This window comes from Centropristis striata, chromosome 4, assembly GCF_030273125.1.
Source record: "Centropristis striata isolate RG_2023a ecotype Rhode Island chromosome 4, C.striata_1.0, whole genome shotgun sequence".
NCBI lineage: Eukaryota > Metazoa > Chordata > Actinopteri > Perciformes > Serranidae > Centropristis > Centropristis striata.
In genome coordinates this window covers 34,606,863-34,628,035 of record NC_081520.1, presented here as the reverse complement: position 1 = coordinate 34,628,035, position 21,173 = coordinate 34,606,863, and the positions used below count along the sequence as shown (strand labels likewise).

The following is a 21,173-nucleotide window of genomic DNA, read 5'->3' as shown; positions in this document are numbered from 1 at the left end:
AAAGTAGTAGAAGGTCATAACAAAAAACAGCATGGAGGGGGTCATGAGGGTAAAACAGAAGTTACACAACTTTAGCAATAATTCTTAGATTGACAAAGTGCAACACAGTGACTGAGGTTGGGTCATTCTTGTAACTTAGCTCAATTAAAAGATAAATTCAGTTTAAAGTTATCAGGCACCATGCTTCATTTCAGGCATAGAGCTATTTTAAATTCATAAAACGCTTGATTCAATATATTGTACACATTTCCGCCTTGACAACTCATTTGACTTTGCAGCTAAGCAGACCCAGGGACAGGCAATAATAACTATATAGAAAAAGCCATTCTTGTTGCTGATGGCCTCATTTGCCTTTGTACTGTAGGTCGTATAGAGGCATCAGTAATAAATTGAGACTGTTTCATAACTAATTAAAAACTCGTAGTTGGTTTACACGAACATACTGGACCATGAATGTATAATTTCTCTTTATGTCGGATTTTGATTTTATTTGACATTTACTTAAATTACATGAAGTAAGAATACAGACATGCATCCCAAAGAAACATCAAGGACAGAAACACAATAAAGTTACAATCATGATGTACAATAATCTAAGCATCCAATCCTAGGCTTGCACATTTTATAAAAGCATGTCTTTCTGTCTTTATAGCGGACATTCCTCAAACCAAATAAAAATACATTCCTCACAAGAGTCATAAAGAGTGTTTAAAAAGCATTTTCCTGTTTAACGGAAATTAAACAGTTCTGTCATATGAGAAAGATTTTCAAAAGTGGGTCTCTCTTCAGATATACATTGTTGTATGAAAGTGCTTCATTTCCTCCCGGTTGCCCTTGTGTTCTCTTTCTTCATATGCACCTCTTTCCTCCCAGTACTAAGATCCAAACCAATTTTTTCCCCATTCCAGCAACTTCATTCTTCTCCCTGTATAATAGTGGATTTTCCATGGTGGATTTGTGGTGGGCTATTTCAGGCTCTGTACTGGCTCCTACATGCACCACTGTAATCCAATTGTGATAGTGTTAATTTTTTAAAGCTTTATTATTGAAATTGCTGAGACCTAATTTTCTGATCCTGTCACCGTTGACGACCGCTGTAATCAGCTAATTCAAGTTATTCCAGGCCATTAAGTCATTCACAGGGATTGGTTGTGGTCACTGAAGCAGCAGGGAGGGACACGATCATATCTACGCTAGATATGTAGCTTTTGTGTGCATTCATGCTCGCAGTCGTACAGGCAATCTATTTGTCTGAGTTTTAAAAATCCCTAGGAGACTTTTTTCCCTCTGTTGTGTGTGTGTGTGTGTGTGTGTGTGTGCAGCTGCGAGTGACCCACAGGAAGTCCCCTCAAAGGCATTTGAATGGCACTATAAAACTGTGCTGGTGTGTGGTTTATTTTTGTTCAGGGCCAGGTTCACATCAGTACTGTTTTACTTCTTTCAATGCATGAGCACTTTTATGAGTGGCAGTAGAATACTAATGTTTTTGTGAATTGTGTTGCTGTAGCTATAGTGTATGTTTGTGTGTACGGGAAGAAGGGATAATTGTACTTTGTCCAGATTATCTTCTCTCCAGTGCCTAATCTGTGAATAGAAGTAACACACACACGCACACACACATTGTGTTACATACAGACGATAGGGCCTGGACTCACAAACACAACTCTTTTTGACTACTTGGTTGCCAGGAAACTTAGCCTGAGTCTTTGAGAGTGAGGGATAATAAAAGAAAAGAATTGTGTGTGTGTGTGTGTGTGTGTGTGTGTGTGTGTGGCCTCTGCCACTGTCTGGGCTACTGGGGGCAGTTAGTTAACTCTGTGGGTGCGTGTACTGCAGCCAGGGCTGTTTGCGTTGATTGCTTCTCAGACATTGCTGGCTTAGACAAACCTCTGGACACAAAGAATCTCCGACGGACAAGACCCAGCCAAGAGCCAAGGCAAGATGGACCAATCAGAAGCTGAGGGAATTGTTTGAAATGTCATACTTTTAAGAATGGTTGTTTCAGCACTTCAGATCATGGGGACTCTGGGACAGTTTTCTGTGGACTGAGAGGATGAATTGGTCGTCCTGGTAAGTTTGAATTTGCTATTAAGTGAGAAACTGTGTGTTCAGCTCTGCGATATGGACTTCATGATTAAAAAGTGTCTTGACTGAAGTGTGTGTACACATTGGCAGTCCTGGAAAAGGTACAGCTAACTTGACAGTGATGTTGCCAGGCCGAGAGCCTGTCATTATGCAGTTACAGCCTGGTGCTGAGATGGCTTTTTGGACAGTTTGTCTGCAGAGGATGATACTCTGTACAACTTTAATAAACCCCAGATAGAAATCCAGCAGTGACAGTTTGGAGAGAGGTGACTGGACCTGAAGGGGCCATCTAGGAAGAAGAGAGGCAGTGCTGGTAAGTGGATTTTATTTGCCAACCGATGTGACAGCACTGTACTATATTTTTTATCTATTTACCTTGTACATTTTATTCGATTAAAAGCAGTTCCATTAATAATCAGCATTAATATGTTAGATATGTTTTACATTTGTTCAGAAGGCAGTAAGTGCATTCGCCCAAAATATTGGCTTCTTTTTGTGTTTATTTTATGAATATAATGTCATAAAGACTGATGCCAGCTGCTCGCTACAGAACAAGTGCATGGTTGAATTACTTATTGGGCCCACTGGGAGCCCCCTAGCCTTAACCTACAAAATGTCAGTCATAGAGAAATGTACCAGGCTGGAGGAGACTTAAAATGACCACAAAGAAGCTTAAAACATAAACTAAGAGACCACAAAATAGCTCACAACTACTATCAAAGGGTCAAAACGATCATAAAGAGACAGCAAATAATAAAAATACGTTTGGAAAAAAAGACATGACACAACGGCTATTAAAGGGTCAAAACATTCAGAAAGAGACACAAAACAACTATAAAAATACACAAAATGACAGATTTTGAGATTCAAAATGGTGAAAAAGGGATACACGACCACAAAGAAACAAAAGAAAACCTACTACAATGTGCCACAATGACTAGAAAGAGATACAAAACAACTACAAAGAGACACACAATTACTACAAGACATACAAAACTACAGTAAGATGCATAATGACTTGAAAGTGGCATAAATCAACAATAAAAGAAGCCAAACAACTATAAAATCTTTCTGTCTTGGTTCTGTGTAGGAGAGGTGGTGGGGCCTTTTGCATGTCTGTGCCCAGGGGTGCATTGACTCATAATCTGCACATGGTGTGGATGTCTTTTCATTAATTGATGTAGCATATCTGTCGCAGTCTAATACTTGTTGTCAGTGTAAATGAAGAGGTGGAGAAACTATCATATCAAGATCATGGTGCAGTTAATCAGCATTGTAAAAAAGATAATAGCTGCAGCAAAGCATTGATTTTTGCTTTCATTACACACCCTGTCATCTAAATCACAGCTCAGTTTGATGCCACTTCCAATGAATTTGTCACATAAACGTTTATATCGGGCTGAAAATGAAACGGAGAGTGTTTGCTGTCTTCTTCCTCTTATGTTTCATAGATTGTTAAAAAGTAACTTTTTCATCATCTCACATTTCTCTTTCAGACATCAAACATGCTTTTAATCATCACACAGGCTAATTGAACAAATCATGCTCAGCTACCTGACTCCAGTATTTTATTTCACATTATCTGACATAACAGAGACTTGACATGCTTTGGCGACGTACCGCCTCCTCAAACAATCAACATTCGGGGACCTATTCACCCACCACTGAAAGAGATGAAGGACATTTCTGTTGAAAATGACAGGCCTTTGCACACATTTATAACAGACATGTTTAGGTAGAGTTAAAAGAGCCAACAAAAGAAGGCCGCTGCTACTTTGACTCTACTGTATGATTATGATGACATGACAACCCGCTGTGTAACAGATATAGAAGGTTACTAAGGGATTACTCAAGCTGGGAACGGAACATCTTGTTTTTGTCATGTAATACCTAGAAATTACGGGGAATCTATTTTTCCACTGTGTCTCTTCAGTGCAGCCTCACACACACACACACACATGCTTTACCTTTCTGACCTTGCCTGGCTTGTTGCTGATTGATTGACAGGAGCTGTAACCATGAGAACGAGGATGGAGGTGGCACAGCTTGAGAGCAGGATGAACACTGCGGACTACAGGAAGCTACAGGGCCTTTTCCTGGTGAGTGTATTTGACAGTTTATTAGTCGAGCCCCAGATAGTGCGTTGTAATAGTCTCGTATTTCAATGCCTTTAGATCACACAAGAAACACTTAGTGTCATCATTTCTACTATGTCTCTGTTTACCATGGGCAGATTTTAAAGCAATAGGCACACTGTCTATTATTTAATTTTTGTCTGTTTTTTTGCCCATTTTGTAGTTATTTTGTGACTCTTTGAGGTTGCTTTGCAACTCTTCGAAGCAATTATGGGTCAGTTTGTTGTTGTTTTGTGCCTCTTTATAGTCATTGTGAGTCATTTGGTGGTCTCCTTGTGTCTCTTTGATGTTTTGCATCTCTTTGTAGTCGTTTTTGTCTCTTTTGTAGTCTCTTTGTGATTTTTTAGCCATTTTATGACTGTTGCTGGCTGGTATATGTGTCACTTTGAGTGCTACTTTGCAGGTGAAGGCCAGTGGGTATCATTTGCCTGGTAGGCCAGTTCAGAAATCCATACATCCAACTACCAGTATCCCAACTCCAATATCCCTTTTTAATGTTAACGTTAGCACGTTAGCTCGCCTGCATCAATCACATTGCAGTTAAACAAATCAAATAAATGAATGATACATGTTTTCGTTGGTCTCTCTCAATGGCACCGAGTTGGACTTGTTGTTCAGATAACCCCGCCTCCAGCCCCTGACGTTAGCAGTTCGCGGTTCAAGACCAGCACAGAGTTGGTGCCGCTGTTAAACCAGAATCGGTTCTTTGGTGGTGGAAAACCAAACAACTGTTTTCAATTGGGCACTGGCCAGAAACCAGCCTGGAACCGGCTCTGGTTGAAAAGGGGTATAGGTCTCATTAGAAATGCTTTGGAAACCAGTGATGAAAACCAAAGTCTGCAGCACATTGAGTTTGAATGAAAAACAGACACTGTTGCATGCAGACGTTTTGCAATGTCTCCTGTCTCCTACAGGATTCCTCAGGTGCACCTCGCTCTTTATCCAGAACTGAATTCATCAATCTGGCTTGGTCATCAGTTGGTCGTGGCTCCAAGGAGGAATATGGCCTCCTGTTTGACAGCGTAGTTGTCACTCAGGAGCATCGCGGCCTCCTTCTGGACATCGACGCTGTGAAGGAAGAGGGACGTGTCGACTGGGGAGGCCTTTGTTCTTTTCTGCTACTGGAGCTTTCTGATAAAGTGAAGAACACCAAAACCTCCAGCGCACCTTGCTGGAAGCCACCACGGACTTTGACCTGTCCACATCGAGACCCTGTTCAAAAGGTAAACACTCCCTGCTGTCTTGTAGGCTAAACGGAAGAAGAGTAGGGGTGAGAACATGTTGCTTATTTTAAACATATGCATCAAAAACATTTTGACATTGACTGACTGGCGAGTCCAAAACTTTGCTGACATGGTGGAATTCCACATTATTAAACATTGTGTGAGGAAAAGTTCGAAAGTATTAGGGTCCTGCTCATCAAAATGGCACACCTCTTTTGAGATAAATGGCTCTGGACTCCTTTAAGTTTAACATCTATCAATTAATATGTAAATGAAGCGGCCGGTATAAAGTGCCTACTGCTGTGGATAAAGTGATGGCTCACCACTTTAATCTTTCAATCCTGAGAATGTCAAAATGTCAGAGTGTTGTGTAAGTTGTTTTCCAAATGGCTGGAAGGTTTTGACCCTTCTAGCTTAGATCAGTATTAAAGAGGCAGACAGAATAATGGGGCTTAGAGACTCTAATTTCAGTTAGAAACATTGTCAGTAGAGCGTGGCAGGGTAGTGAAAAATATACTTAAAAGCTGCACTCGTGCATAATTTTATATAATAAAAGATACAATGACTGCATAGTGTGAAAGGGATTGCTTGTTCCAACAGAAAATAACCACACGACTGTGAGACTGAAAGAACTAAAAGGAGTGAATATTATATAATGACTTAGTCATAAAATTAAGGCTTATGTTTCTTCATGTTTGATAAAATTGTAAAAAGGCAACTCTTTGCAAACATATTAGCCACAACAGCTTTAAAATATAATAATTAACTGTAATTCACAGTTAAAGTAGCAGTGTGTAGGTAAAGGGAGCTCTACTGGCAGAAATGAAATGAACATGTATAACTATCTTTTCATTATCGATAATCTCCTGAAACCAAGACTCTGTTTCCACTTTAAATTCGTCTTGGTCAATTTGATCACAAGTGGACAGATGAGACACATCTGCATTTACACCTGTGTGTATCATGCGTCTCCAGCTGGCCACTTGTGTTCAGATTCAACTACCTACAACATTTACATTTAGTCATTTAGCAGACGCTTTTATCCAAAGCGACTTACAGGATGAAAGGGGAACAATCAAGGTATAGTGCAATAAGAGCCATTAGTGCAGCAATAAGTGCTAGTGACAATTCGTTAAGGAGTTGAATTGTGGTGTGGTGCTAGGAGAGAAGGTACTCTCTGAAGAGCTGGGTCAGGAGTTTTTTAAAGATAGAGAGGGACGCCCCTGCTTTGGTAGGAACTGGTAGTGTGTTCCACCAACGGGGAACAAGAAATGCAAAAAGTTTGGATTGCCTTGGGCAGACAGGTGGCAGAGCCAGGCACCGTTCATTGGAAGAGCGCAACGGTCGTGAGGTAGCATATGCCTGTATCAGGGCGACACCTCCGCTGGAAGGTTATGTAGGTAGCAATTACGTTGGATAACAACAACAACAACTCGAGTCGCTAGGTGCTATCTTGCTAGCAATACCCTCGTAAATGGCCTCATAACTATATGATTCCTCTCCATTTTTTCGACCGTTGGGGCTCTGTCATCAAACGACCACCACACAGCCTGCATTGATAATGTATTTCCCTGTTATGTCTTTGCCGAGGACACATCACATTTAAACTATAATATATATGTGGTCAAATGCGTCCCAGACCACCTCGGCAAGTGGTTTGAGTGATCACAGTACGTCTTAGAGCCTGTTTACTCTTGTATTTAGGGCTGACCACTTGTGACCCAAGGAGCATTTTAAAACCAAGTGGGTCCTCTTTTGTGGAGCCCACAATGTTACATCACCTAGAACAGACAAACACAACACTGGCTCTAAAGAGGGCCTTTTCCATTTTTACAATACCTGAAGGACACAGTAGTTCTCTGGCACGTTTTGAATGGGAGGGGTGAGCAAAAGGGTATTCAGTTGGTTGCAATCCATAACCTCATTGCTATATGCCACTGAATCTTACAACCTGAAACTTTAAGTCCAGAAATCCTGCCCCACGTCCAATTTATTTAATGTTCTACAAGTTTTTGGTACTCCACATGTTTTGCCATACACAGGTTCCTTCTTTGGTCTTACTGAATAACTGACATATACTGGGGTTTCTATATTGTAGGCCTAATGGGAATCTACTGCCATGAACTCCCTTTAATGGGATCATTTTTGCCCCTTGCCATTTTAACTAAGATAACAATAATTATGTTATTAGTGGCTACACAGTGGTGTAGTGGTTAGCACTCCGGCTTGTGGCTCTTCTGTGTGGAGTTTGCATGTTCTCCCTGTGTCAGCATGGGTTCTCACCAGGTCCTCTGGCTTCCTCCTACAGTCCAAAGAGTCCATGCATGTTTAATTGGTGACTCTTAATTGCCCATAGGAGTGAATGAGAGCATGAATGGAACTGTGATCGTCTGAAGACCTGTCCAGGGTGTCCCCTGCCTCTCACCCAATGTCAGCTGGGATCAGCTCCAGCCCCCCATTCGTATAAGCGGTTAAGGATGACGGATGGATGGATGTTACAGCATCAGTGATACTAAAAAAATCATAGGAACTGATTTTGAAGTCTCACTGAAACAATCATTTCATTGGGGCAGGCTTGTTTGAAGAGTTGGCAAGACTTTTCATCACAGAGGCAGACACACAGACGTATCAAACTGAATGGCAATTTGCAGTAAATGTCACTCTTAAGAGAAGTATGATATTTTTTACAGCAATATACAACAGGTTTATGTCAGTGCTCCATTTGCTACATCTGAAAAAAAAAGTCATCGTACTCATCGTGCTTGTGACTCATCAGCCGTTGATAAATAGGTAATTAGAGTAATTAGAGATAAATGCATGACACGTTAATCTGAGAGATCATATAAAGGCTCCAGTTGGCTGTTGGAAAGTGACCCAGTCTGCAGTAATTACATTGGTAGTACATCTAAGCCCCGACCTCTATTCTGTAAGTATTAATAAACCTCTTCTTTCATTAAAGATATTCAATGTCTCTTTCTCATCATACACAGTCAGCTCAAGCCTTTTTTCTGCTGCTCTCAGTTCTTTTCTTCTTGAAGCTTGGCCAATAAAATGGCATCATTCATTAATCCTTTTGTTTTATTGGTTTCAGCACAGAAGAACGTGCTCAACTCACTTGTACTCACTTGCTTCCAATAAGAGGGAGATTTAGGGTGGCGCTCATGTTTGATGCAGTTATTCTAGCGTGGTTTTATGGCTAAAGATTAGCGAGAAAGGAAATACTTTAAACTGAGATATTTTAAGTCGGTAGACCCCATTTTACAAATTAATGTGTCATTAAAATGCCACAAGCTGCAGCACAAAGAGCTAAAGCTGTTCTGAAGGTCAGTTTTATAGAACTTTGCAGTAAGCAGAGAGTCTGCTGTCTGCTTTTTCCCAAGCAGCAGACTTGTCCAGGTTAAGTGTTGTTGTTTTGTGATGTCCTCTGGTCTCCCCTCAGGTGTTGTACCTGCAGAGCTCAGGTCAGTATCTGACCGTGAGTAAAGGAGGAACCGTGGGGATGCGGGACAGAGAGGACATGTCCCTCCTGCACACACATCGACTGCAAAACAGTACGGTCACACCCAAAGACCTCTGGGTCACAGACATGGTGCTGCTGCACAACATGCACAAGGTGACTTTGACTTTTTTTAATTTTTTAAATCACATAACAAAAAAAGTGAGTCAGTCAAATTATTGATTGGCGTCCTGGTTATCTTGGCACATTATGTTAGTCATAGTTTACACAACTGAGAAAATGTCATTGTAGGGATTATACCAGTTAATTATTGATACGTAGTCAGTGAGTTATTGTTGGTGACAGATATAATTCTGTTGCAAAACACACATGACTTTTTTTTTCCCAGTTATGCATTAATAACCAGTCAGGGAACTTGTTAAATTGTTACCACTGTATATTATATTGATGAACTGAACTGCTGTCTCTCTGTATGGCTCTCTGTTTCTAATAAACTCCTTTTTACACATTTTCCATCATTCTCAGATAGCCGTGTCTTTCACAAGTAAGGAGGTGTGTTTTTATGACATTCTGCCAAAACAAGACTTCGGCTGCAAGTATAAACTCCAGGTAACAGCTATAGCTCTAATCCTCCTCTGAAAAAACACCTTATTCCATTCTATCCAGTGCTTGAAGAAGTATTCATGTCTTGTAATTTCGTAAAAGTAGCAATAATACATCGTGAAAGTACTTGGTTACAAGTAGAAGTATGTTATTCAAAGGCATACCAAGTAAAAGTGCAAAAGTATAAGCATCTTTATGTACTTAAAGTACCAAAAGTTATAATACTCATTATATGGAATGGCTCATTCCAGATTCATATATATGACTGAATTATAACTAATGATGTGTTAATGTTTACATCACTTAATATAACAGCTGGAAAATGTGAAGCTTTCAATGGACATAAAATATAACATTGAACACAAAACTTATTTTATTCTCTAGGGTTTGACATTTACTCCCTGGTGTCTAGACTACTGGGTGGATCCCTTAAATCCAGACCAGGCTGTCCTCACCATAGGAGACATCGGAGGACAGGTAATACACAGAATAATAGACAGGGGGAGGCAGAACATTGTCAGCAGTCTTCATTTTTATTTTTCTGCATTATCTGTACTTGTTAATCACTCCGTTGTTTCATAACTGATTGTGTGTGTGTGTGTGTGTGTGTGTGTGTGTGTTATCCCAGGTCAGTGCTTTGTATTTTACCTCAGCTCAGATCTCTCTGTTTGAGAGACTCAGTCAGAGGACGGACTCAGATTCAGCAGGGATCATCCTGTGGGAGGAGCTGGTCAAAGGAAAGCATTGCTCCTGTTACACTGTGACACACCAAGCGCACACACCTGCCTGGGTTAGAAAAGGTAGGTAATTTAACCACACGCACAAAAAAAATTCTGTTGCTGTTATGAGAAAAAATCCCTCAGCCTCTTTTTTTATTAATCAACTTGTCCATATCCATATACAAGCAGTGTTTATTGTAGCTTTTTCCTTGTTTCCCTCACTCCTAATTGTCCTGTCCCAAATTCCAGTTTCCTTGTTTACACATTTATTATTTCATATTTTATATATACAGTCATGGAAAAAAATATTAGACCAGCCTTTTTCTTCAATTTCTTGTTCATTTTAATGTCTGGTACAACTACAGGTACATTTGTTTGGACAAATATAATGATAACAACAAAAATAGCTCATAAGAGTTTGATTTCAGAGCTGATATTCAGACATTTTCCTTGGTTTTATTGATAATGACCAAAATCATTATCAAGAGCTCTTAAACTATTAATTAATTTAAACTCTTATCAGCTATTTTTGTTATTATCATTATATGTGTCCAACAAATGTACCTTTAGTGGTATTAAAATGAACAATAAACTGAAGAAAACAAAGGTGTATATGAAAATGGCAGCAGAAAGTGCATACAGTTGTTGATTTGTTTCAACATGCCAGAAAGCTGCTACAACCTTGATTCCAGAAAAGTTCAGATGCAGAATTCAATGTGTATTATTACAAAAAAAAAAACCCATTAGTTTTCATTTTAAACATTAAGATTCTTGTCTGTGTACTGTAGGACGAAAGGGATTTGCATTCTATTTTTTATTTATACAACCTTCACAGCATCCCAGCTTCTCTGGAATCAGGGTTGTATTTTTTTAAAAATTGGTTTCCTGTTGGCTAATGGGACTCCAAGTTCTTGCAGTTTTTCATCCCTATAGTTGACTGTAGTCATCTGGAGCATCAGGCCAAAAATAGTTTTTATTACAACAGAATGACAAGCAAATATACAAAATAAGTGGCTCGGATGACAGAAGAATGAGAGAAAGGAGACAAATAACACACTCCGGGTGTCAGGGATACCTGACGCTCACAAACACACACCTTCACCTTGACACCTGGGATCAGAGCTGCTGTCTGAGCTCGCTTGCTCACTTTTTTCAGTATCACTACAATAACAGCTTATGCAACACCATGGAAACGCTTGGGTGTGTCTCTGTCACTGATGCACACACACACACACACACACACACACACACACACACACACACACACACACACGCTGATTCACTTTATAGTCTTGCATAGCCAGACTTTTGACTATTGGCATAAAGTCACGAGCTCGAGGTCTGGCCTCCTGAGACTCCCCGCTTCAGCTCAGCCTGGGTAACAAAGAGGTCACTTAGTTGTATCTGGATTGCATCATCCGCTCAGAGCCCCTCTGAAGAGTCATTGGGCTGTTTGATAATGATTCAGCCGAGGCAGCGCTCTGAGACTAGCTTGGCTGAGAAGGGAGATCCTGATAAAAGGGGGAAAACAAGAATAAAGTACATATAAATAAGCACAACAAATGGGAAAACAAAGGGAAAACAAAAAAGGGGGAAACAGAGGAGACAGTGCCAAAACATTAAAAGCACTGCTTAATTGATATTATGCAGGCTGTGTGTGTGCGCATGCATGCAAAACAACAAGAGAGGGTGTATACTGAGGTCTGCCGCGTGTGTGTGTGTATGTGCTTGGTGTTTTGGGAGAGTGTGAAAAAGGAAAAGAGGGAGTTTGTGTGACTGTATATGTGTGTTTGCATACCTCTGGGGTGCTGTTGCTCTTTCTTTTGAAGTTGCCCACCCTGCAGTATGAGTGGGCTGTGTACCATTAGACATGGCTGGTTATCCAGACCTCCAAACCTTCAGGCTCACGGGCCACCAGAGAGAGGGGGGGTGAGAAAAGGAGGAGGGCCGGGGTGGGGGACAGAGAGCAAAAGTGAGAGGAAATAAGGAGGAAATTGGGAAAGAAAGGAAGAGGAAGGAGAGCTGTAGGAGGTGTGTGTGAGAGAGAAATGCATTAACATATCTACATAATGTTATGATCAAAGAAATTAAAAGAACGTTAAGGATACATTTCAGCGTGTTGGTAAAATCTTCAGTGATTTGTCGCAGAACAAAAGGTTTGCTTTGATGTAGATACACGGTGACTCCTCTTTTAAATTCTTAACTCACAGCAATAAAAGTGTGGCATTACAAACAACACTGGCTCAAGCAGATGTTATGCATGTCTGTCTGCATCACAAATAGCCTGATTTGTGTGTGTCAGTGAAAGAGAGAAGGCCTCATTAATCAATGATGAGTCACACGCCGCTGTCTGGAAATCCACTGATCTTTTCATTCACAGGCGGGAGAAAAGACGTGGTGTATGAAATGTAATCAGACGTAATTATTTGCCCTAGCAATGCGGCTGATCTTTGACCTGCGACTGTCACATGCCATCTCACAACCAGCACTTATTTGTGCAGTATTTGAAAGCTAAGAAGCTTCTAATGGAGACGTGTGGCATCCAATTTAGCTGTTCTCAATCAAAGTGTTAATTGAGACAGATGGTGATGCAAGATCCATTACGTTTTCTGTAATACCAGTGAGCAAATCAAATCGGCCTAATTCTATGCTGTGCTGGATTGGTTGCTTTACTATACAACAGGGCTGCGGTCAATGCACATTTAGCACAAGTTTAGTTTCAGAGAGTGGGTGTCCTTCAGAGTTGTGATAGGGAAAGCATTTTGGCATCAGAAGGATGAAGTAACTAATGAACAGTGTGTCATCATCAAAACACGTTGCAATGTTTTACATTGAATTTGTTGGAGTTGAAACTAATTTATTCCCTCTGCTAGTAACTTCTGCCGTATTATTGCTCCACGGAGAGTTGCTGCTTAGATGCCGGTGGCCCTCATTTTATCATTGTTTTTTTATTTGTTTTGTCATAAAATGAGGGGTTGTAAAGAGGAAGTTAGGATTTAACTGTGCGGTTAACATTTTAATGAATTAGCCCAATTGTTCTTTGTCATATTGGGACTTTTCTCACTGCTCGATCATATTCCTCAAAGAGAAATCAGAAATACAAGTTAACCAGGTGATCTTTACTTTTAGAAGTAAAAATGTGTTTGTTTTACATTTTAAACAAGCTGTCTCACCACTGCTTGGTGCAATGCTGATGCATTATAAACTATATTACTATACTATAAACTTTATTCTTGACAGATAAAGTGTATATCTTCTCAAAACTTTATTAATCAAGCTCTTCCAAACATACAGGCATGAAAAAAATATCAGACCACCCTTTTTCTTCAATTTCTCGTTCTTTTTAATGCCTAGTACAACTATAGGTACATGTGTTTGGACAAATGTAATAATAAAAACCAAATATAGCTCATAAGAGTTTAATTTAAGAGCCTATGTCTAGACATTTTCCATGGTTTTCTTGATAATGACCAAAATTATTATCAAGAGCTCTTAAACTCTTAAGAGCTATTTTTGTTGTTATCATTATATTTGTCCAAACAAATGTATCTTTAGTTGTACCAGGCATTCAAATAAATAAGAAATTGAAGAAAACAAGGGTGGTCTAATAATTGTTTCCATGACTGTATCACAATGAAAATGAAACCACCAACCAATTAACAGAGGATTGTGTCTAAAAACAAAATAATAACAACCGTTTATATATTTCCAGCTATAATGACTATCAGCTGTAACAGCAACCTCCCAAAAAAACAATGAAACAAAGGAACTGTGAGGGCAATCAAAGGACAGATCTCTGCTGAAGCCCCTATCTCACAATGTTAAAAAAAATGGATAATGGATTTGCGTATCCTCCTCCAGATCCACTTCATAATTTAATAGGTTCTTACTTGACCCATGCTATACCCGACACCAACTTTAACAACATTGGGGGAGTAGTTTTAACTGTAATTAAAAGTAATAAACTATAGTCAAGTCAAGTCAAATCAAAGTTTATTTATAGAGCACATTTAAAAACAACTTCAGTTGACCAAAGTGCTGTACGGTTATTGAAATACAATAAAAATCATACACAAATATAGTAATAAATAAAAACAATAAAACAATAAAATGGTAATAAAAACTCTCAATCTAAAAACGGAGTTAGAGTTAGGAAATAAAGGAAAGGAAATAAAACAGACAAACAAACCATAACCAAAAATGAACCTCCTTGGCGGTGGTAAGACAAAAATGTCGACTAAAATTATGCAATTAAATTGTCTGTCTATATATCACAACTAATTTACTTTCACTCTGTCTGACTCTTTCCTACAGTACGTTACCTGGGCTCGCTGGAAGCCTTTGTGTCATGTAGCACCAGACCACAGAGCAGCATGGTGATCGGCTGGAGGGAAAAGGAAAGCAGGAGTCTCCGAGTCACTTCTTTCTTTACAAAGAGGGGTGTGTGGGACATGGACCACCACAGTGGACTTAATCTGATAGGTGGGAACCAATGTGTATTTAGACCTATGATTCTTGCTTACTAAGAATTCAATGCTCACTTTTTTTGCAACCAGTGGAGTGAAGGGCTTTGGAAAGAATGCAGGCCTAAGACACTTCTGCATTGCTTTTTAAAGCCCAGAGTTTGGTTTGTCCACCAAAGGCAGTTTAATTAATATAGCCTGAAATCATAACTTGCATGTTTATGTATTTTATGTGTTTTGTGCCTAGGTTGGTTGACATGGTTATAAATAACCTGTTTTATGTTACACAAAGGCATAAAAAACTATTAAATGCTTCATTGAACTTTTTTTTTAAACAGTATGGTTTCCTGTCATTAATTACAGTTTGCACCTTTGCTAATTGGGGACATTATGGTTCTTTGTTGTAGCCACAGCAGGTGTGGATTATCAGGTCTTGCTGTGGAACCCGTATGTGACCTCAGAGCCGGTCTGTGCGCTCAGCGGGCACACGAGCCCCGTCACCGCAGTCCGCTTCATGCAGACAAAGCAACAACTGCTCAGTTATTCCAAAGATAAGGTAGGAGTGTGTGACTCTGTGGGTAGCGCTCTGTTAGAAAAGATAATGTAATGATAAAGAGCCTTATAATGTAATATTGTAATATTCATTGTGATACCTTGCAATAATTACTGCAGAGGAAGGAGTCCGTGGAGCAGATGATTGGGAGCCTATTTCACCCTGTTGCCATTCTAAGAGCCACTTTAAACCCCTTTTTCTTTCCGATGCAAAGAGGATGTTGGTGCTTGTGCTGCTTTTCCTCTTTCCTCTTGTAGCCGTGTGCATGTTTGCCTTCACTGTGGCTTTTCTGAAGATAATGAATATTTTAGAAGTGATTTATGTTCCATCTGCCTTCTTGCTCAAACACCATCTGCCATTGCAAGAAACTCTGAAAGCTTTACCTTGGGTTCCTCTGGAAGAGCTCCTGGAACAGTGACACTCGTCTTGTTTTGTGCCGTAAAACAATATGGTAGAGTTCTCGTGAAATCTGACTCAGTGGCACATTGTGAACAGGCTGCTAGAGTAACCACTTTTCTTGGCAATTACTCTATTTCTTCTGTAATTATGATGATATCTTACCATAATAATTAGTTGATGTTTTTTTTCTTTCCAGGTCCTGTGTCTGTGGGATGTATCCCGTCAGCTGTGTGTCCACCGTCTGGTTGGTGTCTTCCCAAAGACACAGGAGGACACGCACACTCTCCTGTTTCTCCACGAGGAGCGGCAACTCTTCTTGCTTTCCTTCAACAGCCTGCTGCTCCTGCTGGAGACCACAGAGGAGGAGAAGAGGACCAGCAGCCATGAGCACCCTGTTACCTGTGTGCTGTTTAATAGTCTATTCAGACAGGTAGGCTGCTTAAATGGCTCCCCGAGGCTTCAATTCTTTGATTTAATTCTTTTGCACTGATGGCCTTCATCCAGAAACATATGAGAAGCAGTAGTTAGTAAAGTCATTCTCGACCTAGATGTCAAAAGCAACAGAACAGCTACTAAATGACAATTAAGGTGTTTGTTTTGACAGTTCTTTGTACCATTAAATGCAAAAGTATTAATGTTATAGTAATAGCTGGCTGTGTTTGTCTTCATTAAATGTTTGGGAATGCTGTCATGATGATGTTGGACCAGAACTGAATACATTTTGACAACAAGTTATTGTCAGAGGAGGAGATGTTTCACAGAGGAATAATGCTCTCTATCTTATTTAGATTCATGTGTCATTAAGATGATTTAGTGCATGTTTTGTTCCCTTTACCCAACTCCATGACAGCCGTACACAGCTGACATTAGTTTCTAACAGTGTGGGACCACACACACACACACACACACACACACACACACACACACACACACACACACACACACACACACACACACACACACAAACACAAAATAGCTAATGCATCCAATATGAACATCTCTCATTTTAAAAAGTGCACTCACTCTTGATTTTTTTCCTCCTTGCTTTTATTCCCACTTGACAGCAGCATTAGTCGCATATTTTCTTCAGTGGTGGCTTAGCACTAAAATAAAGTGTAACGAAGCGTGGAGAATTATTTGGCTTTGTGGGAGTCATTAAAGAATACATCAGCGGAACCTGCTTTTCTCACAGCAGAGAAAGGATCAAAATCTTTTTGATGATTGATATCCTCTCTCTCCCTCACTCTCTCTGCAGGTAGTCAGCAGCGACTCTGCCTCCTCTGTGATCTGCTGGCTGGCTGACACGGGCCAAAAGGTCAAGCAGTTCCACCGCTGCCATGGCAACGCTGAGATCTCCACCATGGCCCTGGATGGTACGCAGACCCGGCTGTTTACTGCAGGCACTGACGGAGAGGTCAAAGTAGGTGAACCCACACACACACACACACACACACACACACACACACACACACACTCGTTCAGCTGTGAACCACATAGCTGCAGGTCAATTCCTCATAGAGATGCAAACTCTGAAATGTTAAAACGACATGGAATAGAGTTTGACGACTAAATGTGGAGAGGAAGGTGAAGAAGTGGGCTGTTAGAAAACACACATTTATAACTACTCCTAAATTGTACCACTTCATTAATTTATAATGTAGCACTCTATGGGTGTCAGTTGGTCTGGCAAGCTTACAATCACACCAGCTGCATGTGTGTGCAGGGCACCATTGAAGTTTACTAGCATGTAGGGCGCCCTAGAGGGCTTTTTATTACATTTTATATACTATAAGGCAGGGCTGCCAAACTGATCCATGAGAGGACCTGTGTGGCTGCAGGTTTCCATTCCAACCATGCAGGAGCACACATGACTTAACTCATTGATGATGATATTTTAACCAATGTTAAAACGAGTGCTTGTCTTAGTCAACATGGCTGTTGCTAGTCTATCCACCAGTCTCACTTATCAATAACAAAAATATAGAGTAGTCCAACCAAACTGTTGCAATCACATTATTTTTAGCAATTTATTTTGTTTAACGCGATCATACAGGAAAAAATTATTAGAGCATTGTTTTCTTAAATGTATTGTTTATTTTAATGCCTGGTACATTTGTAGGTGTACATTTGTTTGAACAAATATGATGATAACAACAAATATAGCTCATAAGAGTTTGATTTAAGAGCTGATATCGAGACATTTTCCATGGTTTTCTTGAAAATAACCAAAATCATTTTTTGAGAAAATCATGGAAAATGTCTAGATATCAGCTCTTAAATCAAACTCTTATGAGCTATATTTGTTGTTATCATTATATTTGTCCAAACAAATGTACCTTTGGTTGTACCAGGCATTAAAATGGACATGATATTAGGGAAAATAAGGGTGGTCTAATATTTTTTTCCGTGACTGTATATTTGATCACATAAAACATTTCCAGGTTGAGGAAATCTTAACAAGACATATTGTTTATTATTCACCATAAATGCTTTTAATGAGCTGCTACATCATCATCAGTGATGTGGGTTTTGTGCCTTCTGACATATCAGCGGTAAACCTTTTTCTACTGGTGTGCCACTGCTGTTATGATTGGCATATTGCCATAAGTGCCAAGGTATTTTTCTCACCGTTGGCTACCTCCGGATCATCTGTAAAGACAATATTTGTTCGTCTTGATTACTGGAAATATATTTAACAATACATTCCAACATTTGCATAACTCTGCAGCAAGGGAAAGCTCCTCCATCTGCCAGGAGGGGGCACTGTACAACTTTCATACACAGCATTTACCTTTGTCTTTTTTTAAAGATAAGAAAAACAAACACAACACTTACAGCAGTATGTTTTGTAGAAATCAGAATATTTGCATCAAATTTACATATGTATCAGGGGTTGTACTGGTGTCACACTCTTATGCTGGTAACTGTAAAGCAAGAGTGGCAGCACCTGCCATTAGGAAATAGCAGGTGCCTTTAAAATGCATCAGTGTATAATGAGTGACTGTTTGTGAGGGCTGGCGTACATATAATCAACAGTGGCATGCCACTAAGGTCTCAGCATATGCCTCTAAAACAGAAGTGAGACAGAATGTGTTTGGTTATGCATGTTGACACCATGCATAGTGAGCGTTTTGCATTTCAGAAAGGATTTATAGCCCTCTCCTCTCTTTTTATTATGTGTGAGCACATGCACATATATGTGCCTTCTTTGGGCATGATGCTGTCTTGCACAGCCTTTTTATTTTGCTTTGAGTTTTAAATTTGGATCCAAAATTGGTATTTCAAACATGTGGTGCTCTGCGACTGTATTTGCACTCCACGTTCAAGCTCTGCATAATGACTCCATGCTCAGTGCAATTGTTCTCAACAGATGACTAAAATAATTATGCATATTATAATCAATATAATCAACCACATCAGCACTCTGACTCCATGAGCCCTTGTGAGGATGCAGCCATGTGCATCCTGTGCATGTGCAAGCAGTGTCAGGTATATACTCACAGTGCAATTTGATACAACTACACAAGTCATCCTCAGCAGAAGAAGCAGGCACCCCTCGGGCCAATTAGCAACAAGATGCATCATCTCTCCAATTTTCATCAACACCGAGCCCGTGGTGTAGCAGTTAGGGACATTCAGAAACTGAAAATTTGACCTTTTAATTACAGCGTTCCCATTGGGCCAATCAGTGTTTCTTTGCAGTGTGAAATTTTACCTGAGCTGTCGTGTTTGATGGATGTACAGTAGGATAGTGGTTTCATAGTTTGTATCCTCACATGGGCGGTCAAAACAACATTCTCATTAAACTTCACTTTTTGAAAAACAAGCAGTTGGACTTCTTTCAAAAGTGAATACAAACTGAAGTTGGCTTTTTGTTTTCCGGGCAGAAAAGTATTGGTAATGTTGGAGTTTACATAAGGCTGTGACATGTTTGTGTAGTGACATAAAGCTAAACATGAAGGTGACATCATGGTTGATGTCCTCTGTTGGCATTTGGGTGTGGTTTGAAATTAAACACACTAAATCAATGCCTTTTCAAAACAGGCTTGTTAGGAATCGGCCAAATCCCAGTAAAGTACACTCTGTTTCACAGGAAAAACACACTTAAAATACACTTAGCAATTTCCAATAGGCATATTATGGCAAACCTGCACAATTTTAAGTTGCAATGGCAGAGTGCCACTATCCCTATAGGCTATCCACTCCTGCTCTTTAAACTCAGGGAAGTTAAGAAGAGTTTGGTTGTCTGTTACTATATTTGGCATCCAGCATCAAAAGTGAACCGCAAGTCATGGCTATGGCTCAGAATCACAAATTAAATTCACTTAGTGGATGTATTAAATTCCAAATAGGCATATTTCAATAATAAAAAAATAATACAAATAGACATATAACAACCAAAACATTTTAAATATATTTAAAGTAAAATGTATAATCTTTGATTAAAAATAAAACAAAAAAAGGTCTCTTTTGTGTTAAAAGGTAGGGTTATTATTTAACAAAATGGTCTACTTTTGCATGTCTAACATTCATTTTACTGTGCAATTTAAGACACAAATTTTTTTTTTTGCATTCAAAAATACACCTCAATTCACCTTGACTCGGAGAAATACACTTGTTTATTTTATACAGTCTATGGTTTATTCTCCAAACTGTGTGGCGCTGTCGTGAAAGAATGAGGGGCCTGAAAATGCGGTCTTGAAACTTCAGCTCTCCTGCTGTGCAGGATTCCCCTATTGAGCCACGCTGCACGGGGAGGATATCTGTGACGGCCCTTTAACTGTTATTTGTGCTGCAGGTATGGGACTTTAATGGCCGCTGCCTCCACAGAATGAAGGCCAGCCTGGGTCAGGCTGTGGAGATCTCACAGGTCCTGCTGCTGAAGAGGAGTATACTGGTGATGGGCTGGGAAAGGTACTTTAGACATATACGTATATTTAAATACGTGTATTTAAATGTGATTATTATACTCACAGTATGCATCTTCTGTTTACCTCATTTAAATATTGAACACAACACAAAATGAGCTAAAATACTAAAAAAAATGTGTGCATATTTAAGATTTAAGTAAGGTGAATATCATGAGATTTGAAGCAGTAACACCATCATAGGCTCTGTATGTTTGCACATAGTGTATGGAAGAGACTGCACCTGTCAAAAACTCAGAATGTGTGAGTGTGAGTGTGTGTGTGTGTGTGTGTGTGTGTGTGCGTGTGTCCTCTCCTGCTCCCTCTGCCTGCCAAGGACTCAGAGCCAACCAGACATCTGGACTCTAAACGAGTATCGCTGCTTCATGTGTGTGTGTGTGTGTGTTTGTGTGTGTGTGTGTGTGTGAAACAGAGAGTGTGTTTCTTTTTATACCCATATTACATCTGCTCTTCATCTTCATCATCATCATTTCACACCCAGTGAGCTGAACCCAGCAGTGTGCTATCATCAAGTTATACGACTCCCTCTTTCTCTTTCTCTCTCTTCTTCTTCTTCACAAACACACACACACACACACACACACACACACACACACAGACACACACAC

At 39.8% G+C, this 21,173-nt stretch overlaps 1 protein-coding gene across 1 annotated transcript in view; it reads left to right on the top strand.

Annotated features, from left to right (window-relative positions):
- Positions 1 to 4,099: 4,099 nt before the first annotated feature.
- The window catches only part of LOC131970732 (WD repeat-containing protein 49-like), a 36,014-nt gene continuing 18,940 nt past the window's right edge, over positions 4,100 to 21,173 (top strand). The window contains exons 1-11 of the mRNA XM_059332152.1: positions 4,100 to 4,184; positions 5,135 to 5,443; positions 8,883 to 9,056; positions 9,426 to 9,509; positions 9,888 to 9,980; positions 10,132 to 10,303; positions 14,537 to 14,704; positions 15,093 to 15,241; positions 15,834 to 16,067; positions 16,893 to 17,057; positions 20,436 to 20,551. Of these exons, the coding sequence (XP_059188135.1) occupies positions 4,104 to 4,184; positions 5,135 to 5,443; positions 8,883 to 9,056; positions 9,426 to 9,509; positions 9,888 to 9,980; positions 10,132 to 10,303; positions 14,537 to 14,704; positions 15,093 to 15,241; positions 15,834 to 16,067; positions 16,893 to 17,057; positions 20,436 to 20,551 (1,745 nt within the window). The 5' untranslated portion in view covers positions 4,100 to 4,103. The remainder of the gene's footprint in view (positions 4,185 to 5,134; positions 5,444 to 8,882; positions 9,057 to 9,425; positions 9,510 to 9,887; positions 9,981 to 10,131; positions 10,304 to 14,536; positions 14,705 to 15,092; positions 15,242 to 15,833; positions 16,068 to 16,892; positions 17,058 to 20,435; positions 20,552 to 21,173) is intronic.